At 33.3% G+C, this 27,333-nt stretch overlaps 7 protein-coding genes across 7 annotated transcripts; all 7 read left to right on the forward strand.

Moving 5' to 3' along the window:
• Nucleotides 1-445: 445 nt before the first annotated feature.
• On the forward strand, nucleotides 446-26,082 carry LOC111713256 (CXXC-type zinc finger protein 1). The gene is made up of 17 exons (XM_023488089.1): nucleotides 446-461; nucleotides 1,617-1,620; nucleotides 4,018-4,024; nucleotides 18,452-18,520; nucleotides 19,526-19,571; nucleotides 19,988-20,032; nucleotides 20,150-20,727; nucleotides 20,892-20,949; nucleotides 21,381-21,472; nucleotides 21,855-22,010; nucleotides 22,372-22,443; nucleotides 22,749-22,847; nucleotides 23,151-23,246; nucleotides 24,339-24,487; nucleotides 24,802-24,908; nucleotides 25,362-25,502; nucleotides 25,672-26,082. The coding sequence occupies exons 4-17, from the start codon at nucleotides 18,459-18,461 to the stop codon at nucleotides 25,810-25,812; spliced, it is 1,842 nt and encodes a 613-aa protein (XP_023343857.1). The 5' UTR covers nucleotides 446-461; nucleotides 1,617-1,620; nucleotides 4,018-4,024; nucleotides 18,452-18,458; the 3' UTR covers nucleotides 25,813-26,082.
• Nucleotides 3,350-6,465, forward strand: LOC111713264 (elongin-C). The gene is made up of 5 exons (XM_023488096.1): nucleotides 3,350-3,422; nucleotides 3,759-3,837; nucleotides 4,516-4,563; nucleotides 5,392-5,454; nucleotides 5,653-6,465. The coding sequence occupies exons 1-5, from the start codon at nucleotides 3,355-3,357 to the stop codon at nucleotides 5,749-5,751; spliced, it is 357 nt and encodes a 118-aa protein (XP_023343864.1). The 5' UTR covers nucleotides 3,350-3,354; the 3' UTR covers nucleotides 5,752-6,465.
• Nucleotides 6,413-7,244, forward strand: LOC111713261 (uncharacterized). The gene has a single exon (XM_023488094.1). The coding sequence runs from the start codon at nucleotides 6,429-6,431 to the stop codon at nucleotides 7,050-7,052; it is 624 nt and encodes a 207-aa protein (XP_023343862.1). The 5' UTR covers nucleotides 6,413-6,428; the 3' UTR covers nucleotides 7,053-7,244.
• LOC111713257 (zinc finger CCHC domain-containing protein 4) lies at nucleotides 7,215-10,705 on the forward strand. The gene is made up of 7 exons (XM_023488090.1): nucleotides 7,215-7,306; nucleotides 7,414-7,457; nucleotides 7,823-8,314; nucleotides 8,415-8,686; nucleotides 9,367-9,494; nucleotides 9,805-9,913; nucleotides 10,386-10,705. The coding sequence occupies exons 1-7, from the start codon at nucleotides 7,236-7,238 to the stop codon at nucleotides 10,686-10,688; spliced, it is 1,419 nt and encodes a 472-aa protein (XP_023343858.1). The 5' UTR covers nucleotides 7,215-7,235; the 3' UTR covers nucleotides 10,689-10,705.
• LOC111713258 (m-AAA protease-interacting protein 1, mitochondrial) lies at nucleotides 10,708-14,518 on the forward strand. Its single transcript, XM_023488091.1, has 8 exons — nucleotides 10,708-10,752; nucleotides 10,810-11,036; nucleotides 11,563-11,644; nucleotides 12,173-12,276; nucleotides 12,603-12,675; nucleotides 13,127-13,229; nucleotides 13,637-13,712; nucleotides 14,134-14,518. Exons 1-8 carry the CDS (start codon nucleotides 10,708-10,710, stop codon nucleotides 14,213-14,215), a joined length of 792 nt encoding a protein of 263 aa, XP_023343859.1. The 3' UTR covers nucleotides 14,216-14,518.
• LOC111713265 (zinc finger protein 706) lies at nucleotides 14,620-16,001 on the forward strand. The gene is made up of 3 exons (XM_023488097.1): nucleotides 14,620-14,846; nucleotides 15,313-15,354; nucleotides 15,905-16,001. Exons 1-3 carry the CDS (start codon nucleotides 14,745-14,747, stop codon nucleotides 15,992-15,994), a joined length of 234 nt encoding a protein of 77 aa, XP_023343865.1. The 5' UTR covers nucleotides 14,620-14,744; the 3' UTR covers nucleotides 15,995-16,001.
• On the forward strand, nucleotides 25,976-27,306 carry LOC111713263 (uncharacterized). Its single transcript, XM_023488095.1, has 2 exons — nucleotides 25,976-26,452; nucleotides 26,761-27,306. Exons 1-2 carry the CDS (start codon nucleotides 26,000-26,002, stop codon nucleotides 26,917-26,919), a joined length of 612 nt encoding a protein of 203 aa, XP_023343863.1. The 5' UTR covers nucleotides 25,976-25,999; the 3' UTR covers nucleotides 26,920-27,306.
• Nucleotides 27,307-27,333: the final 27 nt, after the last annotated feature.

Below are 27,333 nucleotides of genomic sequence, written 5' to 3' on the forward strand. Positions count from 1 at the left end.
AGCACATATAATTCCCGATATTAGAAGTAATTTGACAGTGCAAGTACAAATTAAAATTGTCAGTGCATTAAAAGCCATAACTAAAACATTCACTTGTCAAAAATAATATATTTTGTTATAAATGAATAAGATAATGAGTAATGACAAAAAAATGAACATTAAACTAACAAATAATGCATACTTGAAATATTAAATATTAAAGATAAACTACAGTGATACCCATAAAACTGTGGAATATTAAGACGACATTTTAGCAATCATCACTGCACACTTGATGTGTTTCTTGTTATTTGGACTTTCTAAATTGAGTCTAAAAGTTGTCTGTCTTCCTATTCCACTGTTTTGTGGTTTTCACTAACATTTTTATAAAATATTGATGAAATCATATGTATCACTGATTCCACAGATAGGATAAAAGATGTACTCCTTTGTTTAAACCTTTTACATATTGCTTGATGCACAAAACAAGAGTTTAAATGAGCATGTAATATGTATCAAGATAAAAAACATATTCAAAAATTTCTGACCTTTAAGTCAATAATACCTTTTGTCTTATCTGTGTCATTTGTACAACAAATTTTAAAAAGAAAATTGATAAATATAAAAAAAAAATAATGATAATAACGTTTTGGAATTAATTTTAAATTAAAATAAATTAAATTTATAAAAGGATTAAAAATACAATTCACTACAGGGAAAACCAGATAATCATTGGACTAGGAAGACGACATTAAAACAATATTTAAGTGTATTCGATGTTTTTACATTATAAATGGTATTACTTTCAGTAGTCTAAAATTAACATTGTTGTGCTTCTTGTTCATTGAACTATTTAAAATCATAACTTGAGTCAAAAAGTCGTCTTCCTATTTCACAGATTTCTGGTTCTCACTGTAAAAATGCAGGGAAACATGTGTCATGTATGTATGTATTGAGCCATGATAATAAAACAAATGAAGCCACTGTATATGCCCATGAATTTGCTATGGCTTTAAATTTGCCCCAAAAAAAATAGAAAAATTATCTAAATTTTGCAGGATTTCTTTTTTTATAAAACTGAGATGTGCAATGTTTGTCACACTTGTGAATCCTCTTATTACGTAGCAAAGTTTTAGTTTTGGACAGTTTCAGGCATAAGGTAGAATTCATCTTCTTCAAATGAATAAAGTAGGATCAGAAGTTGAAACTTTGTAGAATCTTTTAACACTTGATGGATCACAATATGATAATATCCAATTTGGGCACTTCTAAATTTGAGGATAAATTTATCCCTGCAGGGTATGAACACCGCGGGATATCGAAGATGAATTGAATTCATCTGTAGGACTGCATTTGATGGAGCTTAAGGCTTAATCCTGACTTCTTAATCTTGACTTCAGGATGAAGAAAATATCCAGGTTTTCTAAAACAAAAATCTAATAATATAACTTATAAATGTAAAAAATCTTTAAGCTTTATTTATGAAAATCCGCGAATTATTTTTGTTTTGTTTTACGATGTACACAAAGAGAACATGTTCACAATTAATTTAGAAGATGGGCGCGAAGCGCCCTCTAAGGCTAGTTGCTTTATACTTGTACTGTTAAAATAATCATCAATTTGTAATTGTAAACTCGTTCTGTACACAGATACATGTATTTTAGCAATAAACTTTATCTATCTATCGATATCTATTTTCAATTGTGGTTTTTCTACATCAGTTAAAGGTTGAAAGGGTTGTAAACCATTTATAATGTGGAAATACCCTAGATTTGAAATTTGATGGTTTGATTAAAAAATGTGAATCTATGATAACGGTTTCTGATTTATGATCTGCGAATCTATTTCTGCTTCACAATTGTAGAAATTTTATTATACTAGTTAGTTTTAAAAAATATATTTTTATCTTTCTCAATTCTCAAGGCTAAAGGCTATTGTAAACATTTAATGTAAAAAAAGTTCTGAACTGTATTTTATAATTGTGTTAAGTTTATAGAGTACTCGTAGATATCTGCAAACTTTAAATTCTTAATTGGTATATTCCAAGTTTAAAATATGTTTGCACCACTCGGTGCAAAGATTTAGGGTTTATAATATTTGAGTTTGTGGCAAAAAATCCGTTCAAAGATCATCACGAACCTCGAATATTTTAATTAACAGGATCAGGAATTGCAGACCATAAAAAGGTTACAAGAAACAGGAACTTTTGAGAGACCGGATTAGGCTTTTAACTCATTCGCTCAATTGACAGAAAGATAAACCAATCATCAAATCAGAAACAGATCGCCAACGGTATTTATTGTTAGAATTCAGAGGTGTATTCAGGAATGTGTCCAGGGGGAGGGCTTATATTTTTTTTCCAGGGGGGGGCTCAGCACCCGTTGGGGCAGCTGAAAATCCCCTAAAATCAATAGATTTCACTGGTCCAGGGGGGGCTTAGCCCCCAGAGCCCCCCCCCCTGAATACGCCCCTGGTTAGAATTCCTTTAAACCATTCTTAATCTAACACACTAATCAGCTAATTTCCCATTTCATTCTTTTTAATCATGGCGCTCATGGTGAAAATCTGCAATTCTTTTCATTCATTTGCAAGATTGCATCTTAAGCCCTTCGTGCTTCTGTTTGTGGGAGGTGGGGGGGGGGGGGGAAACGGGATGACATGGGATAATTTTATTTTTAGATTTGGGGATTAGAATCCTGTATTTCGATTAAATGATGGAATTTGGGAAAGTTTGGAATATTATAAACCGCTAGACTCTTAATTCTAATACTTTTAATAAGATTATAGACCGCAAACCGCAGGACCCTGTAGTCAAGAAATGGATAACACAGCATGACGCGGCAACGCGCCATACCCCTCGTCATTCTGCGTTAAAAATGTCGCATTGAATTCATCAAACACAGCGTTTTTAATACTACGTTTTCAAGACTGAACAGTTAACGTTGAAAGTAATAAACAAGAATGTCTCAATCAATATTTTCAGTCCCTAATTGCTACAACATAACAAAGTACATATGTGTGTATTTCTTTGTTAATTTAAACTTACTGACTTTTAACTAATTTTCTTAAAGATTTTACATTAGAATGAAATTAAAAATATGAAACGATATCTTATTATTTTATTTAGGAATAATGTTTTTTTTTTCTATTCACGATGTTTTCATGCGGATACTTGAGCATGTCATCATCCCATATTAAACTGTCTAGAACGATTTTTGGACCCTTACAACGCCCCTGTCTTCTCATGGAGGATTTGTCTGGTCGAAATTGAAAAGTTGTGCCAAGTTAAATCCGCGAAATTACGAGGGATAAATGACGGCTTAAGAAGTTACTTTTAAACGCTAAAACTGGTACATCTGTTTTGTTGCAGGTATAATGACTACCGACAAAATGGACACTTCAGCAGACTCTACTTTCGGGGGATGTGAGGGTCCTGATGCCATGTAAGATTTGTATTTTTTATATGTTACATTCTTAACTTAATGTTATTTATTTATTATTTTTTTTTGACAATTGTACAACGTGTTATTTAATGCTGTTATGGGAGTTCCTACAAATGTTTTGGTTTCCAAGAATCAAATTATTACATCAACGTGGAAAACATTAACATAAGTACAAACTTATTAGACCAACTGCACTTCTTATAAAGTGCAAACTTCCGTTTATACACTATTCCAGTTTTGGTTAGGTTAAGATATACAGTCGAAGGAGGTTGCTCTGTTTCTGAAGGAGAAGTTGAGGCTCAGGCCAACATTTAATAAGAAACTTTTGATATCTAGGTATGTGAAACTAATCAGCAGTGATGGTCATGAGTTTATTGTTAAGAGAGACAATGCTCTTACATCTGGAACTATTAAGGTTAGCAGAGATTATTTAATTTCTGGGAATGTGATGGTTTTTCAGGATAATAGATAAATTTTCGTCACTAAGAATCAATTTAGTTTTATAAGTTACCCTTTGGCGTCAAATTTTTATTTTTGTCTCTAGAGCAGAGCTTCGTGAAATNCCAATGTATTTACACCTTGCTAAAAATTAAAGACAAGAGGTCAAAACCATATTAATTTTGTTCTGCAGTACCTATATTCTAAATATTTTTAATACTTAATTAATTTGATTATGTCGTATACAGACAGATACTATTCCTTATAGAATTTGTAAGAATTAAATTGGTTTAATTTAGTATGACCTGTTGGTAAAATAGTGTTATTTTGGTTTGGGCAGTGCTTGGGATTTTTATAATCTCCCTTTTTTCAAAGTTCAGATTTGGGTTTTAGGGGTAAAAAGTTTATTTCGCAGTTTTTGATGGATCTGCATATTTTTGCTGATCCGGTTCCGGATCCAGGAAGCCAAAATCTTGCGGATCCAACGGATCCGCATCCTAAGCACTGGGTTTGGGGAAACAAATAAAAAAGTTTATTTTTACTAGCATCGCGTTTACAAGTCGTTGAGTAAAAATGAAATTGGGATAATGAAAGACTGTTCAGTTTGTGAGATGAAGAGAATTGTATTATTTTTTATGTTCCTTATATTTCCTAGGCTATGCTTTCTGGTCCCGGTCAATTCGCAGAAAATGAGACAAACGAGGTAAAAATTAAAAATGAAGAAAGAAGAATTTCATAATTTTAAGCAAACTACGATATTTTGTTTCTATTAATATTTTTTTAACAATTTTCCTCAATATTCAAACTCTTCAAAAGAACTGTTGTTGTAAAATCGAGTGACCTTTTTTTCAAAAAGGGGGCATTACCGATTCACAAGAAGTTCCATTATCCGATCAATTATGTTTCAGATATTTTCGCTTTTCTTGTCAGAAAATGTCCCAGAATAGCCAATTTTTTAGATAGAAATCATGGATATCTCATTCAATCTTTATCCGACAAAATTGTAAATGTTGTACCGGTGTGACTCGAACATTTAACTCTTCTTTAAATGGACCGTTCACTTATTTTCGTAATTTCATGGTAAACTAATTAGTCTATCAGGTATTCTTTAGTATTAGTCTTACTTTTCAAAGATATCGATGACCGGAGAAAAAAGTCGATTTATCTTTTAGAATTCCAGTGCAAAGGTATGATACCCTTCTGAATTCTGAATGATAAATTGGCTTTTTTCAGGCCACAGTCGTCATTGAAAAGTAAGACGAACACCAATGAATTGCTAATAGGTTATTTAGTTTACCATGAAATCACCAAAATAAGTGAACGGTCCCTTTAAATGGAAGGCACTTGTAATTACGTCTTCAGTTTACTGTGGAGTTGATTTGATTGCGGATTTTGATTTGTTGAATTTTTGCTGAAAAACTAAAAAAAATAGTTTTGCAAAATTAATTTTAGAGACTCATTAAACCGTCGTCGGCCAATCTAATATTGATTTCAATTTGACTGAACCCTGGCTTATTTATTATATTTTCAGGTTAACTTCAGAGAGATTCCTTCCCATGTACTGCAGAAGGTCTGCATGTACTTTACGTACAAGGTAAAACTAAAGACTTTTTTCGTACATTATAAAACTTTTTGATCCTGGCTGAAAAAACGGGGGTATATATATATTTTCTTGAAAGACCATATTTTTGATGAACTTGGTAATTAATTATTTTTGCCGTCAATATCCAATTTTTCATTTTCCCCGAAGATGTATAGTATATACCACTCCTGATACTTATATTGTGTATAGGTGAGATATACCAACAGTTCTACTGAAATCCCGGAGTTCTCTATTCCTCCTGAGATTGCCCTTGAACTACTGATGGCTGCAAACTTCTTGGATTGTTGAGATCATCAATAGAGAAGCAGAAACCAAACTGTTCAATTCTTCTCAGCAGATTTATTTATTCCTTTTCTTTAGAAATGGCAGATTTGGCAAGTTGGAGCTTTTTTTCTGTTCATTGTAGCACATTTTTTCCCACTTATCAATTCTGCTTGAAAAAAGAACAGTTAGAACTCAACTTTCCAAGTTTGAAACTTTCTTAGTATTTTGCGAGTGATTTAGTTTCAATCATGTAGACACAGTTGCGTGATTTGACCTGGTGGTTAAAAACTTGCATTATTTTTCAGTATTGAATCCTCATTCTTCATATCTTTTGTAAGTTAAATTTCTTAAAACTTCCTTTTAATTCTTGTTTCAGAGGAGGGGGGGGGGGGGGTTGATACAAAATACGCACCTGTGTTTGATTTGAGAAACCAGTCAATTTTAAGTTTTTTTTTTCATTCAGCCATTAGCCAGTATTGTAAAATGTCCTAGGTTCACTATTCAGAAACAATTAATAACTGTTTTGTCTGTGCAGTACCAGTATAATGATGATTGTACAATTTACATGTATTTTTCAAGCGATATTTAACTGAAGATAAGTTTTTTTTTGCATTCTAAACTAAAAGTAATTCAGTTGTGTAAAGAATCTGACACATTTTTGGAGTTATTATTGCCTGTCAAGATTCTCTATTTTCACATAAATGAGCAAATTTATCCCAAGGGATGATTTTTTCAGAATAATGGGACACGTAGAACCACCTCCACCCTACCATGATGGGAGTGGACGATCCATCCGTGATGTCCAGGGCATGTTTGGAGACACCAGGAAGCGTGTTGCTCCAGGTCTTTTTACTGATATAGATCGAGAGTACAGAGCTAAGTTCCTGAAAGCTTCTCAGCTTTCCGCCAGAGATCAGTCCTATCATCTCTTCCATATGTGGGACAACCCAGAGTTCAGGAAGGTAATGCTCAATCCTCTCCGACGACTGTGGAACGTCCCCGGAGAAGCGTTTGAAAAAGCTCTCCGTCCTGCCATGGGTCTTAAGAATGCGTTTGTTACCAGATGGTTAGGTGGAAGGATGTTGTTTGGTCTGGTTGCGACCTGGTATTTGTCCTACTATGCTCTGTATGTAGGAGAGGACTGGAAGGTTGCTGGAGGATGGAAGGTGCTCAGAGCTAAGCCTATGACCGGACCCAATAATCCTAACTTCCCTAAACCTGATCCCAAGTATGAAAGAACTGCTCCCGGAGATTACTTCTCCCAGGATTTCAACGTTGACCCTCAGGCTGTAGGTCTTAAACCTAGTACACCAACTACTTGGTAGATCCGTACTATACATAGTCTTTCCAGCAGTTAGATCTATATCCCATGTACTTCATGTACAAAAATTCAACGTACATCTTTAATTTATTATTGGTGGTACAGATCTAACCTACTGGGTCCTAAATTATATTAGTCTGCTTAGCACTGTAATAAATATCCTTAAACTCTGAATTTATATAAAATTATGTTTCAAGAGAAAATGGAAAAAGCGAGTAAGACTGAGGTTAGTCTTGAGGATCTTGCTAGAAACCCAAGGTAAACCAAAGAATTGGCAGTATTGATGGTGAAGGGGGGGGGGAAGTGGATTAAGAAAACTTAAAAGTATTTGTATAAAAAGTTTGTTTTTACTTAGTTTTTTTTAGGTGTCCTCATGGGCCGACAGTTCTATTCAAGGACAGTGTAAAAGGTGAATTATTAATTTTATTAATTGTTAAATCAAACCATCCGTATTTCTTACAATCAATCAACGGCAACATTTTCTAATTAACTTTTTAATTTTATTATTTTAAAAATCTTTGGTCAATTTATTTATTTTATATTTCCGAGATATTTTTTAAATATTTTTATTCCAATGTTATTTTTAATGCAGACAATAAAACATGAATCAAATAGACCATCATATTTTTATTATTTGAAGATATTTTTTTTAAATTAAGTATTTTGAAAATTCAAATAAAAGTTGTTTCTCCCATCCCAAAGGTTATTACCCTGTCTATAATTTTAGTATTCTAGAATTAAACCTCGCCCTTGTCTCAATTTTATAATATTTAGGAAAGAAGCGTAAATACTACTCGTGTTCTGCGTACAGAGATAAGAAAACTTGCGGATTCCATGTTGATAAAAGTTCAAAGATTACGCCAGGAAAGCGTATGAATTGGACTGAACAAGAAAACCGATTTCTTAAACATAAAAACCACGCGGAGAGATATAAACATTTCATCGATTTTCGGTCCAGCCAAAAACAAGATGGATTCTTCTGCCAAAAATGTGAAATAATTTGTGATAAAACCGGTCATGAGGACCACACCATTACACGGTTCTCTGCCGCAGATCTCTCCACGCCGTCCAGAATATTGGAGGCAAAGGCTGAGAATAAGAAGGAGGCGCAGTTCTTCTTCTCTGAGTCAAGTCGCGATTACCTGCTCAAGGTTGTGAAGAAAACTGGAGGGACGCATGTTCTCTGTATCGGAACTCCGACACTGTATGAAGCTCTTCCTGGATCAATAAAAAAACTCTTTTTGGATATAGATACTAGATATTTAGGTTAGTTCAATATATGCAATCTTTCATACATTTTTCAGCTATCAGTTTTTGTAACATTTGAAACTTTGGCTTTTTTGCAATCTCTTTTTTTCTATTTTAGGATTATTGAGTCCTGAACAGTTCTGTTGGTTTAACATGATGAATTTTCATTTCTTCCACGGAGATGTTGCTAAAAATCGTCTTCGCTCCTTCATTCGTAGTGCTGGCTCCAACCTGACAATCTTCTTGGATCCTCCATTCGGAGGCAGGATGGAGCTGATCCACCACACCATCCAGTCCATCCAGTCAATCCTGGAGCAGGAGATGGGCCGGGGGGTTTCTAAACCTAAACTCTGCTGGATATTTCCTTATTTTATGGAGAGGAAACTGAAGGTGATTTCAAGGACGGATATACTGACGAGTAAGAAAAACACCAAATACCCTAATAAATTCTACTGGCCTATTTAAAGTCATATGTACAGTTGTTGTAACAAATGAGTTTTAATACAAAAGAATTAATTTAAAAATCAAAAATAAGCTGATCAAAATTTCATATCATTCACCGTATACTCACCGAAAAAATTTAATAGCAAGACATTCTCAGTTTTATCTTCATCCTTAGTCTTAATCCTGATCACTTATTCTTTTTCATTGAACCTTGATCTTTATTCTTTGATCCTTGATCCTCGATTTAAGTTTTGTTCCTTTCTCCCTGAATTTTGATTCTAATTCGTGGGTCCTTGATCTATGGATCAAAAGGAATAGCTTAATACAAAATTCTGTATCCCGAATTCTTGATTCTTGATTCTTGATTCTTGATTCTTGATTCTTGATTCTTGATTCTTGATTCTTGATTCTTGATTCTTGATTCTTGATCCTTGATCCTTGATCCTTGATCCTTGATCCTTGATCCTTGATTCTTGATTCCTAGAACTTTAATTCTTGATCCTTGATCCTTAATCTTAATTCCTTTATACCGCTCCTTGATACCTCAATACGATTCTAATACAGATTCGGATTGTTTTTTTTTTATCCAGATTCGAGTTTTCATCTTATATATTTTATTTTTCCAGGAGCTTGGATTGGGTCTGGAGATGTGTGAGTACAGGGTGAGCTATATCAACCACAAGGAGTATAGTGGAGGAGAGGGAGGGAGAAACCTGGGCTCTCCGGTCAGATTTTTCACCAATATTCCTCTCAGGTAGACTTTTTATATAAAACTTTGTCTGAGCAAAATGAGGTGAATAATCCTCGTTATCTTTCTAAAAATTGATAATTTCCAAATATGGGTTATACGCAAAAGTGATTTGCGGATTAAACGCTACAAAGACGTATAAAGTAATTTTCAGAATGCATCCATCATTTTTATGAACGAAAAACGATATCTTGACGATTGTTGCTATATAAGGACCTACAGGGTTCCGTTGTTGCAGCTCTTTTTATAAGATTAATTATACCAAATAATATTTTATTTAAGATCTTTATCTTATCTTATAAAATATATCTGTTAGTTCCCTGCCGCTGCCGAATGCTGATGAGTATAAACAGTGTACCGATTGTGGGTTCTATGTTAGTTCTACAAACATACATTGCAAAGAGTGCAATGCTTGCACATCCAAAGTAAGAATTTAAACTTTTTTTTAGAATTAAAAAAACTATTTTTCACCTATGCGAGTTGTAATAAAATTCATGTCATTTCCCAACGTGCTATTGTTTGTTTTCACTTTTGTGTTTTCACCATTTTGTTAATCCAATCTTTTATGTTTTAAAAATGTAAATTTTTTTTAAGGGCTGAAATTAAATCATTAAATGTTAATGACTGAAAATGAAACTTTAATTGTTAAGGACTGCAATTGAATTTTAAAATGTTGAGGATTATAATTGAATCTTTAAATTTAAAATGAATCTAGCTTTCAATGTTAAGAACTGAAATAAAATATTTTAATGCCAAGCACTGAGATTGAATCTCTTAAAAGTCAAGGACTGAAAATGAATCTCTGAATGCTAAGTATTGAAATAAAATAATTAAATGCTAAGAACTGAGGTCGAATCGCTAAACCTCAATGACTGAAATTGAATCTTAAATGTTAAGGACGGGAGACCGTACGTCCATTGTCCGGACTGTTCCCGGTGTGTGAAGGAAACCTATGTCCATTGTGCCGATTGTGTGAGGTGTCATCTCCCAGCCTTCAAATGCAAAAAGGAAAACGAACAGGCAGAGGACAATGCAGACGGTGTTACTACCATAAAACCGCAGGCGGTGGAGAAGCAAAAATCTTCCGAGCAATCAAAAAAATCCGGGAAAAGGAAATATTTCGGAAGCCGGGGACGCGGCGGGAATAATAATAAACAGAGAGGCGGTGGTGGTCGTGGTGGAAAGAGAAGAAAGTTTTAAGTTTATTTTTTTCAGAAGCATGAAAATTTCATCTAGACACATTTTGCGTTCTTTTGAACACCAGGTAAAGCTTATGAAAAAAATATTTGTTTTTGTTATCTTATTTTTTTATCTTCTTTAGGATTTGATTGTGGGAAGCAGAAGTTTATCGAGCACAGTAAATTCCACATTCCGTGCTCACAGTTGCCTTGCTCAATTTGGACACCAATATATTCTACAGCCTTCTCGACAGAAACCTTTTTCAATTTTAAAATCTTACTTTTCCTTGTCTTCCGTATCCAGAGGGTATATTCCCGAGCTGATGGAGTTCCCCCACCTTTATCTTCCTAAAATCACAAATACCTTCAGGTAGAAATGTTACAATGTTTTCAATTCAGAATAAACGATGTTAAAACTTAATTTTTCTAATCCTATTATGGGGGAAAACGGAAAATAAAATGAGACTAGAATTTTTAATCTTATATTTATCATGTTTTGAGACAGGGTAACCAACGAAGGAAGAGACTTCAGAGACAACTGTGTTTCTTACATCAATGGTTCTGTGCAATTGTAAACTTGTTTCTTTCTTTGAATAATCATCAAAGATACCATTAAAGAACAATATATTATTCAACACATTGGAGGGAGCAATTTTATCATTTCTGTCGTATGTTTTAGGTCGTCTTTAACGTTTCATACTCAGTGGGAAACGCTGTACCTGTTCAGTTTCTTTTTCATTGTGAGGGAGTAATGTTTTTAGCATCGTATAGTAACTCTGGTTCGATCGTTCTCCCTAATCTAGACAGCATATTTGAGATTTAAAGAAATACATTTTTAAAGAAAACTTTTTATCTTGTTTAAGTGCATGTTTAAAGAGAACACAAATACTTTCTAGGAACGGGTTACTGAGCAGAACTCTGATAAGACCATACTTCGACAAGGATTTCTCAGTTAAGGAGTTCGTTAAAGGTGCCAAGGAATGTCTAATCTCTACTTTCATCTTAGACCCTCTCCAAACCCCTATCGAAAAACGAAAAAAGTTTGGTTGACGTTTTGGTTTTACAAATGATCATGGTTTTTCAGTTTGAAGATAGAAGCATTATTTTATTTGATTATCCCCCCATTTACTTCGTACATCAGATTTATTGAAGTATGATGGTTTTGCTAACAACCATATTTTGATATACTTGTTCATTATATACACAGCGTTGAGTTTTCCATTTTGGGGTTCCTTATTCCCTGTAGTAATGTTCAGTGAGACTTGTAAAACTGTGAAACATAAAGACGACTATAATTATTTTGAAAAGAACAACGAACATGAAACACAACAATTGTACACATACCCACTTCACTTATTAAGTTTAATTCCAAACTACTGGTTAAACTATTTCCGTTATAGCATCATTTAATACACATAAGATGCACATAAAATGTCGTCTTTCTATTTCACAGTTCTGTTGGTCCAACTGTAGTATCCCTGGTGTAAAGATTATACACTGGCCTAGTTTGCTGCCGTTCATGTCTCCCATTGCCTGAGTTCAGGAGATCTGAGTTCTCTAGACCAGGCCTGTACGCCGGAGTGTATTAACATAGTCAAGAAAAATCTTAGGAAAGATTCCACGAAAGAAAAAAGTTCTCAATATTTTCATTTGTTAATGCAGTCATACACATCTTTCTTTACCTTGTTCTGGCTATAGGTTCTAAAAACATTTTTTTGATTCTCTAATTATATAGTTTTGTCAAAAATGAAGTTGTTTTTGTTTGTTAAATGGGGTTTAAAGAATGAATTAACAGAAATTGCCCTTTAGTTGTATTTTGATAATTCTGTTCTATTTTTAAACCTTTTGAAATTCTGTGGTACGAGCGAATAAAACGTCCCGACATTTCAAGATTTTTAAACCCCTAATGATATTTGTTAAATCTCATATTGTGTAGTTTATTCTCAATATCTGAGAGATCGGAGTTAAATCTAACGGAGGATGATATTTATTACAGTTTTCTTTACCAGGTTATTATCATTATTATTATTATTATTATAAGAATATTATTATTCTGGCCTAGATAATCCCACCCCTCAGAACCAGCCTCTGTGATACGTATATCATCCACGTCTAGGGTTTGTTCTTTTACTGAATCCTGAATGAAAACGTACCCGGGTATAAGGATTCCGGGAAACCATGATTATCTTTAACAGGAAATATATTTAAATTGGGATACTGCATGCTAGACGATTTATTTTCAGTCTAGTTTAATTAGTGGACGATGTTTATTTAGATTGGGATAATGATGGACGATTTATTTTTGTTTTAATAAAATAGGGGACGACTTTTGTTTAGATTTAGATACAGATGGACGATTTATTTTTGTTTTAATAAAATAGGAGACGACTTTTGTTTAGATTTAGATACAGATGGACGATTTATTTTAGTTTAGTAAAAAAGTTGACAATGTTTATTTAGATTGGGATAATGATGGACGATGACCCGGACGAGAATGGGGCGTATGGCCGGTCAGTTGAATGTTCCTGGGTCGGTCATGCCTTTAAGAACTATCTTCAAATAGGTCAGGTTATATAAGGTTATTTCGAATTTTTTAAATGTAGATGGGTTGGGCTAAGTTAAAAAATAAATTATCATAATATCTGTACGCTTTAATGCATATTCTTAAAAAACACATTTCTGATTTGAAATTAAATCAACTTCCCATTATTACGGAGAAATCAAAAACGGGGAAAAGACTCCTACTCAAATTAAAGAAACCAATTATTGATTTTATAATATTTAGTTGATGAAGAACGGACTCCGACTCAACTTAAACAAACTCATGTTGATCATGTAATATTTAGTTGATGAAGAACGGACTCCTACTCAAATCAAAGAAATCAATGATTGATTTTGTAATATTTAGTTGATGAAGAACGGTTGCCTACTCAAATTAAATAAATCAATGATTGATCTTGTAATATTTAGTTGATGAAGAACGGACTCCTACTCAAATCAAAGAAATTTTAGACAAGGAGAGAGGTCCAACCATTCTTAACTTTAGGTAAGAAAAAGTATTAAACATTTTTTTTATCTGTAGGATAAATCAGTTATTTAATTTATATTTTAAAAAATCAGAGGTCGGAGTTTTTTTTTATTGTTAATTCCTTCAGAAAGCAATAATCTGTTTTCTTTTCTAGTCCTATAGATTAGGTTAATATTGTTTTGGATTTCTGTTAAGGTCAATGTGATGTTGTAAAGTGTAAATCCGCAATTCTTTTGGGACTTAAACCTCCTTTTTGTTTTTTTATCGAGCTCAAAGAAATACCTACATTCCATGATTTGATTTGGTTCGAGTCCACGAAAGTACGTTTTCTGTGCATCAAGGCTAAGCATATCAAGGTGTTGCAGTTTTGGACAAAGGACATCTCATACAAAAGTTATGACCTCAAATCAGTTCAAATTAATTCAATTTCCATGTTTAGATTTGTGCGTAACTACAGTAAAGGAGTGGAGGATTCGTGGACAGTAAACGCGCTTAACTACTACAAGCTTAAAGATCTTTAACTGTACAGTGTACACATTCGGCGTATTTGGCGCATTTATGACCAGAGGAAAATGCAACATTAAAGGGACTGTAAACGTAATTTCAAGTGACCCCACCTGCAATGATTGGAATGGTCCATTCACAACGCGTACGGTACCCTTTAAATCCTTATCTGATTAAAAATGTGGAAGATACTTTTGTTCTACCAGGATTAAAGTTAGACAATTCCTTCAAGTTTTCCTGCGGTAGAAATGCGCAAGTCACTTTCGTAAATAAATCACAATTAGAAATAATTAGTTTTCAAATTATTAACATTAATACCTAATTCATAATTGACCAGAATAAGTTTTTAAGGGTTCCGTTGAAAATCGGGCATTGCCATATTTGCATCCAAGTGGTCCTTGAAATTACGCTTACAGTCCCTTAAAAGGCTCTTAATCCCAACATATGTTTATACCTGAACCTATCGTGATTGGAATTGTTTGTTTGGACAAGCTTGACACTTAAAGCTTAAAAATTAAATTATAAACATTATTTCAGAAAAATAAAATGGCTCGTGGTCAGCAGAAGATCCAGTCCCAGCAGAAAGCTGCTGAGAAGTCGGCCAAGCTGAAGAAAGCTGCCGGTCATACTGCAGCTGATCAGAAGAAGGTAGGAGTTCACCTCATAACATTTTTCTATAACAATAGTTGGTTTGCTCCCAGAAGTTATGTATGTTTGTATTATTTTAGGGTTTTATTCGGTGAATTGGAGAAGAAATGTGTTTAAGGGGAAAATTAATGAAAGCTTTAAAAAGAATGAAAAAAACTGTTGTCAAATTTTTCATTCCCCCCCCCCCTTCCTCCCGGCCAAAGTATCAAAAATCATTCTAAAAATTTACACCTTTTGCTTTTTGTTTTTGTTTGATCAAAATATATCTTGGATTTGATCAGAAACAATTAAAAAAAAACATAGTTACAGAATAAATTTTTTTTTATTACAAGGCATTTAAGTGGTAAATTATTGAGAGGAGGCCTATTGCTCCTCTTACCTTATGGCGGTCTGATGATTTCATTTATAGGTCTTTAAAATAAGGTGTCCTAAAGCTTTTCTTAAAGATTAATAATTTTTATTTTAGGCTGCCATGGCTGCCTTGAAGTCAAGTTGTGTGCTCTGCAAGGTAAATAAAACTAATTCAATGCCTAAGCTTCTCTTTAAAGATAATTATAATTTTATGACTGATCAGATTTTTTGTGGCTTTGTGCAATGTCCTCCTCAAATCAAATCCAATTTGATTTGTTACATTGTTTTATTGTTCTGGTTTCGCTTAGATACCATTTTTGGTAATAAAGAGCGATTCTTAAACTTGATATTTTTCACTATATATATATATATATATGCTCGACATTTTTCACATGATCATCGTAACTGTCTTTGAAAATGTTTAAGGTTTTAGACTCTTTAATATAGTCTGGCAAACTGTTCCATGGGTTTATCACAGAAAAAAAAAGAGTTTTTTTCTCACATTAGAATTAAATTGCTTTACATTTAAATTGAAACTGCAATTGGATTGTCTTGTCAGTCTAAAACAAGATATTTGACCAATTTGGTTTCATATCAAATTTAACAAAATAAGATAACGAATGTGGGTTTAAGGTGGTGAATATTAGATTACTTGCCCCAATAATTAATAAGAACGTATTAAAAAAAATCTATTTTTCTGTGTTTAGTCCCTGATGCCGGACCCTAAGACGTACAAACAGCATTTTGAGAACAAGCATCCTAAAAACGAACTCCCAGCTGAGCTCAAGGATATTTAATCATCAGGGATATATACATATAATCTTCAGCTAAATATTAATTAGAATTCACTTGATGTAATCAGTTGAACTCAATTTTTTTTAAATATTTATCTGATAAATAATGTTGAAGATAAAGTCTTTTTTTAGTTTAAAAATTCTTTAATGTTTTCCTGCAGTAGAAATGCGGAAGTCACTTTTGTAGAGAAACCACATTGAAATGAACAGTTCTAAATTCATATATCAATTTTATTCTTTATCAGACATTGCTTTTAAGGGTACCGTTATAAATCGGCATTGCCATCTTTGCATGGAGGGTCACTTGAAATTTTACAGTCCCTTTAAACTTAAATTCTTTATTTAAAAATCAACATTGGCAATGTCAAGTTCAATCGATGTAAACGCTATCTCACTCAAATATTCTAGTTTCTGGTCACAACTGAATTGTTAAAAATTTATTATTACCTCACTGCGAGGAAAGATTGAAATAAAACCATTTAAAAGTTGCCAGCTTTGTGTTATGTTTTATGTAAACATTAACAATCAAATTAGGAATTTTTTCTTTAGTTTTCAAAAGATTATATATTTATATATTTAGATAAAAATGCTACGATAAGCTTTGCCGCCACCGCGCTCACATCCCATATTTTTCATCTTTTTTATGTTTGTCTTAATTCTTCAACAGAAACTCAAGGCTAAATTCTTTGAACTTTTTAACACACTTCATGTCGCCATTCATTCCATTTTAACCTGGCCGATTTAATTTTCGGAGAATTTTGAGCTGAATTCTGTTCCTTGATTTATTTTTCATTGTATTTCATAATTCATTTTTGTATTACAAACTTACTTTTTTTCAATAAAGGTTAAAGGGAATTCATACTTCATAACTTTGTTATTTTATTATTTTAGGATTTAATATTAGTTTTGAATATCATCAGTATATAATCAATAAGGATGCAAATTCTTTGCGCCAGCAAGTAACATCCTTATTCTAACTTTCGCTGTAAAGAGAGTATTCACGATTTTATATAGCGTGAGTACGTCGTGAATAAGTTGGCACAGTGGAACCCGTTAAATTAATGAATTGGAAGACGACATTTAAATATTATTACGTGTTGATGTTGAGTATATCAGTCTTCCTATTTTATAGCTTTATGGATTAGAATATTTTACCAAAACCTCGAGCTGTTTAAAAAACGCAAAAAATTTATAAACTTTTTAAGGAAATATATTATCTGTCGTAAAAACTGGAGAGTTTAGCTAAAATAATTGTTTGAAACTATTCCAGACCGCAGACTGCATGTTGATGCTCTGCACCCTGAGGGCGGTCTGGGGGTTCCATGTCGGGTTCCCTATCAGATCGTATAATTATTCTTATTCTTATCACTGAACAAGTATAACATAATTACTTCTAATAGTGTCAACTTCAATATTATGTTAATAGTTCAAGTTTCTTTATACCTCTCAAATGTATGAAGGTTTTACTATTTATTTAGCTTTACAAAAAGAGGTTTTGTGTGAATTTTGTTAATCTTTATCACTTGATTTCGATAACCAATTTGGGCACTTTAAAATATTTAATCCCTCAATTAAAGTTATCACGTGATATTGCAGAGAAACTTAAACTAGTCTTAAATCTGAGCCCGCGATTTAAAAGCTTCGGCTCGAGTCGTAATTTCTTAAACCCGACTTTAAGACCCAATCTTCCACCCAACTCTAACGACAGCTTGTGTCACGTGATTGACAGCTGCAAGATCTTCGGCTCGACTTAAGGAGTTAGGCCCAATGAAAATAAAACCGACCTTGGTTGGTTTTAGTGGAGAATAAGGCCCGATGTTGCGTCTTTTTTTCATAAAAAAAACTGGGAATGCGCCAATTCCTTCCATGAAAATCTACCAAATAGAATATTAAACCGGTTTTTTGAATTCAACTCGGTGGAAAATAAGATGCAGCTTGGATCCGAAAGCTCAAGCCGTAAATAAGGTCCAACGACAGCTTGAACTCGAGCCGTATTTCCCCGAATTTTTTAAATCGCGGGCAGAGAAACTAATTTTTAAATCTGTATGAGTTGATCTCGATATTTACAACATAGAGAAGTTTCTTCTCGGGGATAATATTAGGAAAATTGAAAGTATAGAAGTTGGTTGGAAAAGAAGACATTCAAGAAAAATCCTAACAGATGAATGGAAACCAGAGAGATTCCAGAAAACCGGAAGCAGATAAATGAAAATGAAGACAAAGTACTAACAACAATTTTTTATGTTATTTTAACCTCTGTTGTATTTCCCTTTAGAGTTAAGCCGATTTTCTAACCTAATTCCTTTTTTAACATGTTGTTTTTAACTCACCAAAGTTTTACTTTCCAGATAAAATTTTTTTTTTCCTTTTTTAAATTTTAAATATCTTTATGTTGATTCCCAATAATACACGGAATATAGTCGGAATTTGCTGGCTTGCGTTTCTGCACTATTGTTTCAGATAAAAAATGAGTTCTGAGGAGGTGATTTATTGCATTTGCCGGAGCTCTGACGTTTCTAGGTTCATGATGTAAGTTTCAGATTTCATCATCTTCAATATATGCAACTTTTTAAAACAAGCGCTTTACTTTTAGAGAGTGTATTATTTTTAGTCTTGACTGAATATTCATTAGTTTAAATTAAGGAAGATACAACAAGGTTTTTTGTTAGTACTGCAGTTATTGGGATCGAGGGATTTAAGCAAAACTTTTTTTCCTTTTTTGTTTTCCTATCAGGGGTGTATATTTTTCAGAATTTCTCCCAATTGGGTAATCACTAATCATTTTTGAAGATCTGAGAGTTAAAAATGAAAAATTGGTCTTTTTTCTTACGTTTTATCAAAATTTTATTTATGTTCCCCAATCGGCGAGTAAAACCTAAAAGTATTTTAACATTCCTAACTTCTGCTGAATAAAGATTTTAAATGAGGGGGGAATGGGATCATATTAGTCACTCCTGGTTTCCTTCTTCCTTAAAATGTTAGCATTCAACTGAAAGTGGAACTAATGAGAAGGGTCAAATTGTTGTTAACTACTCAAATATGTGTTATTTACTGAAGCAAGTTCCTGTTCTGTCCTGAATCGTCACAATAGTATGTAAGTTCTATACTTATTTTCAGGAAGCAGGAAGCGGGTAGATAATTTAAGTATATGTATCCCGGTTTCATAAGTATACGTGTACTAACCTCACAAACCTGTCAACTAATCTTAGTCATAAATCGACAGTGAACCCTAAACTGTTCTAATTAATCGACCAGCTGTTATTATATAAGCGTTTGATTTTTTGTAACATGAAATATGGTATCCGTGAACGCAGCTGTTAACTGCTATTTTTATTTCATACTTTTCAGAATGTTTTTAAGTAATTAAAATTGAATGAAGTAAACTATCGTATTTTAACATTTATATAAATTAAAGCAACAAAAAAATAGATATCAAAACTTTTAGTAAAACCATTCCTACCAAGTTTAATTACAGAACCTTTTGTTCACATATTGTCCGGTTTTTCACGCTTTTAAACTTTAATTAAATTGCAGAGGATGTGATCACTGTGAGGAGTGGTATCACGGAGACTGTATAAATGTAAGTTAAAATATTGGTTCTTGTAATGGAATTGTTCACAAATTCGAAACAGACACAAAACCAATTTTGCTCAATTAGGAATACTTCAAAACAAATTTTATCGCTCAAATAACGGTCACGTTTTTGCAAAAATAATATAGGATTCATGGATTTTAAAAAAATTTTCATTTTTATTTTCTTTATTGATATATCTTAAATTTGACGGTAAACGGAAAACATTTATGTATTATGAAGTGATCTATCCCTTTGATTTCTCTTTATTATGAACATTTTGTTCATTAAAAAAGATTCTCAGATTTTTTTTTCACTTTTAACCCTGCAAAGATGATTTTATTATCATTTAAACAGAAAAAGAACATGTTTAATAATTTTTTTTCTCAAGACAAATTCAGTCTGATTCAGTCTATTATTCTCAGGTTACTGCTCAGGAGTCTAAATATATCAAGAAATTCTTCTGCAAGGTATGACAAAGTTTTTCTATTTTATTAGTATACAATTTTTTACCCAGACTTGTATTGTTTTGTAAATTGTATTGTTTTGAGAATATAATGTTAACTAATTAATTTGTTGTGAATTAGGAATGTCGGAAGAAGAATCCCAAACTTGAAGTTGTTTTTAAATCCAAATATACTGAGAAGCTGAAAGAACTAAATCAGACCACTAAGAAGGAAAGAAGAGAAGATCACAGTGAAAAGGAAAAGAAGTCGAAAGAGAAAAAGAAGAACTGGGATAAGGAAAGAGAAAGAGAGCGGAGCAAAGAAAGGCACAAACACAAAGAGAAAAAGAATAAGAAGGATAGAGATGAAAGAAAAGATGAAAAGAAACATAAACACAAAAGTAAACATGAGGATAAGGATAGGGATGAAAGGAAGGAGAAGGAGGAGAAGAAGGAGAAAAAATCTAAACCAGTTATATCTGACAGTGATGAGGATGCAGACAAAGGCAATGATAAAAACAAGGAGAAAGAAAAAGAAAAACTAGAAGAAGCAGAAAAAGAAAAAGCTAGACGGAAAGAGAAAGAACTCCAAAAGGAAAGACAGAAACTGCGCGAAGAAAAAAGGAAAGAAAAAGAGGAAGAAGAAGCAGAAAGGAAAAGAAAAGAAGCCAAAGAGAAGGAAAAGAAAGAAAAATCTCAGTCAACCGAAAACAAAGCAAAGTAAGTAAATAAAACTATATAAATAATAAAAATAAATAAATTCCTTTTGTTTCAATTCAATTTGCTATCATGTTTGTCAAGCATAATCAGGCCTGCGCAATATGTTAATATTTGTTTATTTTTGAAGATAATATCAAAATAAATAAGAAAAGTTGAATATTTAGACATGAACCAGAAAAGACGAAAAGTGCACCGTCAAAAGAGCTAGTCAGTTTATCTCAGGAAACCATTTTAGAAATAAATTAATAATTTCACATTTCTTGCTTTGAAAAGTAAAATTTCTGATTTATATGTTTTATTACAATTAATACATCAGTGGCCGAATTTTAAGAATTTGAGCGGCGGTTTAAATTTAAGCCGCGGTTTAAATATGGTTGGTTCCACTTAAAATTGTATCAAATGTTTCAAGATTTAAGCCGGCGCTAAGTTTAAACCGGGTTTTGGCGGATTTAAACCACGGCTCAAATTCTTTAAATTCCATCTCTGGGTGCTGGATGAACGGGGTTTGGTCAAAGTCTCTTAATTAACGTCCGATATATTTTTTATAACTTGAAACTTAAGTTTTACTTACATATATTTCAATGTAGTTTTGTCACCTTTATCCTCCGGCCTCCTTGAATCTACATATTGTTATAATGGTGTCCTCCGTCTAGTCCTCCAGCGAGGATGATTGGAAGCCAGCAGCTGTTCAGCCTCCTCCTAGTCTCAAGCGTAAACCTCTTAAAGAACAAGGATCAAATAAACGGCAAGTTCTTTATCTTCCATATTTTCATTAGTCTGAAAGTGGTTTCTTTTCCTTAGTTCAAAGGAGTATGTTTGTCCTTTTCCTCCACGTAATAAAATGTTTCCCTTATTTATTGGGAATTTTTGCGAGAGGTCTCTTGTTGATCTGGAGAAAGTATTTGACTTTGGGGTATTATGACATATAAAAAAGGACACAAAATCAATTCTGACAAATGTAAACCCCTGCCCAAACGGACAAAGGAATAGTTTAGCAGAAGTCTGATTTTTATTATCCATTGTAAATTCACTATTCTGTATCTTATTTGGTCTCGCAAATCTAAGTAGGTCATCTTGAATAAAGAAAAATTATGTAATATTAGTCTGACTAGTTAATTTGTACATAGGAAGCGTGCTTGGAGGCCGGATTACGGTTCCTCTGAAGATGAAGAGGTTCATGACCTTGCTCCTCGTCAATGCTATGGGATGGACTGTATAAACTGTGCCAGGGTTGGGAGCAAATACTGCTCAGATCAATGCGGACTCACTGTGGCATCTCTTAGGTAAACTATATGCCAGGGTTGGGAGCAAATACTGCTCAGAGCAATATGGACTCATTGTAGTATATCTTAGGTAACACATGTCAAGAGCACAAATTTTAATAAAAACAATTTTTATCCCACCCCTCTTGAATTTTTTTGTTCTTATACGGTATTATTTGCTGAATAGGTAAAAAATGTTAATTTGGTCAAGGAAGAGTTAATTTTTGTCGGTTGGTGTAAAATTTTAATATTTTGGCATTCAAAAAGATAATGTTTTTCTAACGTTTTTATGTTTTTTTTGAATGGTTTTTGGGGGAAATTTTTCCTGTTGATGCCCCTCCCCCCGCAATTGTAAAATGGTAAAAGTAAATATTTATTCTAGAATATACCAAACTCTTCCTGAGCGTATCCGAGAGTGGAATATGACCAGCTGTAAAGCAGAGAGTAAAAATGGGTAAACATCATTTTTTATTTTCAATTTAATACACGTCATGATATTTTTTCATAAATTTTTTTGTTAATGATAGATATATCTTCTAACTCATAATTACGGTCACTCACACTTCATAGGAATTCTATTAAAAAGTAATGTAATGATCGATTGATTGATTGAATGACAGATTAACTGATTGAGAAATTGATGGAATGCATGATCATTGATAAATTTTTGATTGACTGATTGACTGATTTATTGATTGATTGATTGATTGATTGATTGATTGATTGATTGATTGATTGATTGATTGATTGATTGATTAGTAAGGAGTTAGAGAGTATACGGCAGGAGATCCTAGTTGCTAAGCAGAGGCTGGAGGAGCTCGACAGAGACGCGGAGAAGCTGGAAACCACTATCACAAAGTACGAGCAATGATTATTTTTTTCTTCTTTTTTTCGGTCGACGTAATTTCAAGTTACCTTTTATTTGATGAGTTGCTTACCCGATTCACAACAGTACACTTGACACCTTTGTCTGAAAAACAGTTGTTTGCTGCTACTCTTGAACTTGTGGATTGATTTATCAAATATTTGATAAAAATAACAATTTTCTCATCGTTATTAATCTTTTAAAGAAACTAATTCAACATGTGACTGTCTTTTGTTGCTTAGGATAATTGCGCGATTGATTGATTGATTGACTTTAAAATTATTGATTGATTGTAGAGGTAAAAGCATGACCTTGATCGAGCACAATGCTGAGGATTCGTCAGACGAGGATGAAGAGGTTCGAGGCAGCGGAGGAGCAATCAACTGTATCAGGTACGCAGTCAGGGGGGCATATCCAGGGGGGGGGTATTTGAGCTTAGCCCCCCCTATGGATCACTGAAACCTATGGTTTCCAGAGCGGTTTGGGGCCCCCAGAAGGCACAGAGCCATCTCTGAAGAAAAAAAATGTCCCCCCCCCCCCCTCCAGGACAAATTGAAAGCTTTAGATAATTCCTGGGTATTGCAGTAGTATAGGATTCTTTCCAAAAAATCTTAATCTAAAGAAGAATCTAGCATGTAAAAACTTAATCAAAATACGCCAAGAAACTATTTAAATCCTGTACGCAATTTTTCCTTATTTGTGGCAAGGATAATAATGCGGTTTTGGTTTAGATAATTATTTTGTATACAATATGTGAATTTGAAACTTTGCAATACTAAGTTTAGATTCTTATTATTATTAATCTGATGAAATGATTATATAGATTGGAAAAACTTACTCAAAAGACATAAAGATGTAAAAAAACTACTTCGAACCTTGTTTATAATTTTAAAGGTTATGGCAAGGATTTTAACGTTATTTTGTAATTTATTGTAACTTGTTGTAATCGTAATATTTGTAATTTTGAAAATGTTCTCCCTTTTTCAGGAGGAAGCAATGTTTTCTCCTGTATCCACTCTTAATGTCGATTTCACTAAATCTTGCAAGAATTTTGAAAAACTTGGAAATAGTTTTATTCTTTAATATAGGAAATGTTATTGATGTAATAAAACTTATGCATTATAGATCTTAAACTTATATTTAGATCTTAAAACTTTAGAATTGGGAAAGCCTAATACCGATTGCTTAATCTGACTATCCACTGTGGAAACTTCTGATTTCTGCGTAGGCCGCTCTTTTTCCATCTTTTTGATATCCCTACTGAACTCCGACCAATGAGACTTCTATCATTAAATGCGCGCAAAATTCAAAATTTCCTGGTTCTGATTTGCAGTTCAGAATTCTACATACACCACTCTGATTGGTTGAATTTTAGACACTTTTCTGGATACAAACTAAAGTTTAAATAATCTTAAGATTAACTAAAACAGGAGAACTTAATGTTAAATGACCTTACAAAACTAATGCTAACCTTTTTGTTTCAGTTGCGGCAAAGATATCCCCGCGAGGATCGCTATTCGTCACATGGAATCCTGCTTTAACAAGATTGAGTCTCAGACATCATTTGGATCAATGTATAAAACAAAGATCGAAGGATATCAGATGTTTTGTGACTTCTTCAATCCACAAACTGGTAAAAAATAGTTAATAAACGAAGAAAACACTATTCTCTTTGATTTGTTTAAAAATGGATTATTAACCTTCCTACCTTTAAACATCCAGTTCTCACCCAGTAAGGTGGAATCATTTTTGAGGTTTTTTATCGCTGCCGGTGAAATAAATAAATTTTTGGGCATTAATTATGAAAAGAGACTGGAAATGGATCTGGGTTGATGCCTTATTTTTCAATCCTCCCACTAAAAACCTTGAACAGTTTTCCCCATGGCAAGAGAGGTGAGGGAATTCCAAAAAAATATTCCCCATTGATTAAGGTTTTAATCTTGCCAGGAACGTACTGTAAGCGTCTGCGCGTGATTTGCCCTGAGCATACCAAGGATCTTAAGATGTCGGATTCAGAGGTTTGCGGCTATCCTCTTACTAAACACGTGTTCCAGGTAAAATAGAATTTCGGGGTGTATATTTCTTGAAAAATATTTATCAACTCCCCCCCCACCCCGTCCTCCATAAAAACAATTTACAATACTTTTCCATGACGCGGAAAAAAATGTCGGGGAAAAGTATCTAACGTGGTAAAAAAAGTGTTAAGGTCGAATTAAGAGTTTTTTTTATTCAAGTTCGGAAATTTATAGAGAATTCTTGAATATCCGTATTCCATACACTATTCCTATCTTCTTGGGAACAAATAAGTATAGAGGGGATTTTTCAGGAAAATATTCAACCCTGTAATTTTTCTGGGTTCAAAAAATACAGTACTTTATTTAATAAATTCTTAATAGTTTTGGTGGATTTTGACCGATTTATAGATTGATTGATTTATTGATTGATTTATTGATTGATTTATTGATTGATTGATTGATTGATTGATTTATTGATTGATTCTTGTTAAGAGTTCGGGTGAATACTGCCGGTTATCCCGTAAAGCGTGTAACGAGCACTACTGCTGGGAGAAGCTTAAGCGCGCCGAGCTCGACATGGACAGGGTTAGACAGTGGTTAAAACTTGACGAACTTCTAGAGAAAGAGAGACAGGTTGGATTTCATGTTTTAGTTCTTCATTTTATTTTTGATTGTGATATATCTGAGAAAGTTACGAAATCCTTCATTGGGATAGCAACGTGGGTTAAGGGGGCGTTTATTAGGGAATCTAAGAACTAGAGAAGGAAGTATTATCTCCCTTCTACCTTCCACTATATTTTAGGAGAAGGAAGCAATGTCTAGAAGAGCTGGAGTATTAAACCTTCTCCTCCACTCAACCTTTAACCATGAGATGGCTAAAATTCTTCAGAAGAAGAATAGTCGGACCAATCTTCCTCAAGCTAAACCTCAGAAACGTGTTTAGAAGATCATTCGTCCTTTATCATTGATTTTTCTACTACTCTATATTCTTAATTTCAGTATTCTAAGCTTTTCATCATTGTGTCTTCTTCTTGATCAGTTTCCTCTTTCTTTTTCTTCTTTTTCCATTTTTCTCAACTTTGAACTTTGATTGATGATTTTCTTTTTAATAATTCTTTCTTCCTATCTTTATGCAATACTCTACGTATACTAGAATGTACCTGCGACGTACCTCCCCTGCTAGCTGTGATAACATGTTAAATAAACTTTCAGACCAAACAATGGACTCTAGTAAAGTGGAATCAGCATTAAAGAAATTAAATATATCCTTGGATCTCTGGAAGGTTAAAGTGCGCGCCGGTCAAATTCTACTAAAGGATATTTTGACCAACCTTTATCCTGCTGAGAAAGAGCGGGAACCTCTGCCGGCCGACGATAGTTTACAGCAGGCCTGTGAGGGGTTGACCGACGTGTTGAGAGAGCTCCAGGAGGTTGTAAATGATGTTGAGGTTGCGAGGTCACGGTTGGCTGCCCTCTCTAACCTGGTGGGAGAGGGAGAATGTATAGAATTGAAAAATAATATTGTGAATGTTAGAGAACTAAGAGACTGGGTTATTAACATGCATCTAGAATATAAAGCACAGGTAGACTCAACTCTCCTTCAATAGATAACATTCTCCAGTTTTATTGATTAATTTAAATTTGTATCTATGTTATATTTTTAGTTATTTTAATTTTTCTCGCCAAATTTTTATAGTTTTTTGTTAATCTTCCCAGATCTATCCTTTAACGAATATTACCGATTTCTTCAAAAATATGCCGAGATTGAAAAATTGGCTCATCGGCCATAATCCAATAAACCACGAAGGGGCGGGGGTTCATACTAAGATTATTCTTTTTATCCCCGCATAGTTAAAGTAAATAATATATGTAATGTATATTGTATATTTAGTTGTCTTTGAACGAGAATGTGGTCCGAAATATCTGTCATCTGTCTAATAGAGAGCAAGCTCTAGTTCACCTTGCAGTCTGGAGTACTCAGTCGGAGATACGACAACAAACTGAATTTTACTCAACCTGTATCAAACATCTTGTTTCACAACCTTTATAGCATGTGTTACTAGTCGTCTTTTTCTTACCATATATTTTTTCTGATTTAAAGGGACTGTAGTTTTATTGCAAGTAACATCTCGTTTAAAGAAGGAAATGCCTAATTCATCACAAGGGAAAATTTAAGTTTTTAAAGTAAAAATGTATTTTTGATCAGAACAGCTGTTAAAGGCACCACTATCGTTAATCGGACATGCCACTCTAAAAATTAAGAGTCAGTTTACATTAAGTTTACAATCCCTGTAAAGAAGTTTCAATTTTAAATTTGTTCAGATGGATTCTGAAACTTTGAACTTAGTTAAGGTGTTTGTCTTAGAGTTAAAACTGTTGTTTTCTACCAGAAGCTGTTGAACGTACCTGAATTTTTTTGACATTATATTTTATTTCAGATCTAAATGTTAGGTTTGAATTGTTG

This window comes from Eurytemora carolleeae, unplaced genomic scaffold (assembly GCF_000591075.1).
Source record: "Eurytemora carolleeae unplaced genomic scaffold, Eaff_2.0 scaffold1005, whole genome shotgun sequence".
Classification (NCBI taxonomy): domain Eukaryota; kingdom Metazoa; phylum Arthropoda; class Copepoda; order Calanoida; family Temoridae; genus Eurytemora; species Eurytemora carolleeae.

What these genes read in the sequence shown, in the direction of transcription:
- LOC111713265 (XM_023488097.1), top strand. Translation starts at nt 14,745, where the DNA reads ATGGCTCGTGGTCAGCAGAAGATCCAGTCCCAGCAGAAAGCTGCTGAG. An exon ending in CTGCAGCTGATCAGAAGAAG is followed by an intron (nt 14,847 to 15,312) that starts GTAGGAGTTCAC and finishes TTTTTATTTTAG; the next exon opens with GCTGCCATGGCTGCCTTGAA. An exon ending in CAAGTTGTGTGCTCTGCAAG is followed by an intron (nt 15,355 to 15,904) that starts GTAAATAAAACT and finishes TTCTGTGTTTAG; the next exon opens with TCCCTGATGCCGGACCCTAA.
- LOC111713263 (XM_023488095.1), top strand. Translation starts at nt 26,000, where the DNA reads ATGCAATACTCTACGTATACTAGAATGTACCTGCGACGTACCTCCCCT. An exon ending in ATCTAGAATATAAAGCACAG is followed by an intron (nt 26,453 to 26,760) that starts GTAGACTCAACT and finishes TTGTATATTTAG; the next exon opens with TTGTCTTTGAACGAGAATGT.
- LOC111713256 (XM_023488089.1), top strand. Translation starts at nt 18,459, where the DNA reads ATGAGTTCTGAGGAGGTGATTTATTGCATTTGCCGGAGCTCTGACGTT. An exon ending in TCAACCGAAAACAAAGCAAA is followed by an intron (nt 20,728 to 20,891) that starts GTAAGTAAATAA and finishes TTGAATATTTAG; the next exon opens with ACATGAACCAGAAAAGACGA. An exon ending in TTACTAAACACGTGTTCCAG is followed by an intron (nt 24,909 to 25,361) that starts GTAAAATAGAAT and finishes ATTCTTGTTAAG; the next exon opens with AGTTCGGGTGAATACTGCCG.
- LOC111713264 (XM_023488096.1), top strand. Translation starts at nt 3,355, where the DNA reads ATGACTACCGACAAAATGGACACTTCAGCAGACTCTACTTTCGGGGGA. An exon ending in TGTGAGGGTCCTGATGCCAT is followed by an intron (nt 3,423 to 3,758) that starts GTAAGATTTGTA and finishes TTTGATATCTAG; the next exon opens with GTATGTGAAACTAATCAGCA. An exon ending in CAGAAAATGAGACAAACGAG is followed by an intron (nt 4,564 to 5,391) that starts GTAAAAATTAAA and finishes TTATATTTTCAG; the next exon opens with GTTAACTTCAGAGAGATTCC.
- LOC111713257 (XM_023488090.1), top strand. Translation starts at nt 7,236, where the DNA reads ATGTTTCAAGAGAAAATGGAAAAAGCGAGTAAGACTGAGGTTAGTCTT. An exon ending in GATCTTGCTAGAAACCCAAG is followed by an intron (nt 7,307 to 7,413) that starts GTAAACCAAAGA and finishes AGTTTTTTTTAG; the next exon opens with GTGTCCTCATGGGCCGACAG. An exon ending in GCAATGCTTGCACATCCAAA is followed by an intron (nt 9,914 to 10,385) that starts GTAAGAATTTAA and finishes TTAAATGTTAAG; the next exon opens with GACGGGAGACCGTACGTCCA.
- LOC111713261 (XM_023488094.1), top strand. Translation starts at nt 6,429, where the DNA reads ATGAGCAAATTTATCCCAAGGGATGATTTTTTCAGAATAATGGGACAC.
- LOC111713258 (XM_023488091.1), top strand. Translation starts at nt 10,708, where the DNA reads ATGAAAATTTCATCTAGACACATTTTGCGTTCTTTTGAACACCAG. An exon ending in TGCGTTCTTTTGAACACCAG is followed by an intron (nt 10,753 to 10,809) that starts GTAAAGCTTATG and finishes TATCTTCTTTAG; the next exon opens with GATTTGATTGTGGGAAGCAG. An exon ending in AAAATCACAAATACCTTCAG is followed by an intron (nt 11,037 to 11,562) that starts GTAGAAATGTTA and finishes AATACTTTCTAG; the next exon opens with GAACGGGTTACTGAGCAGAA.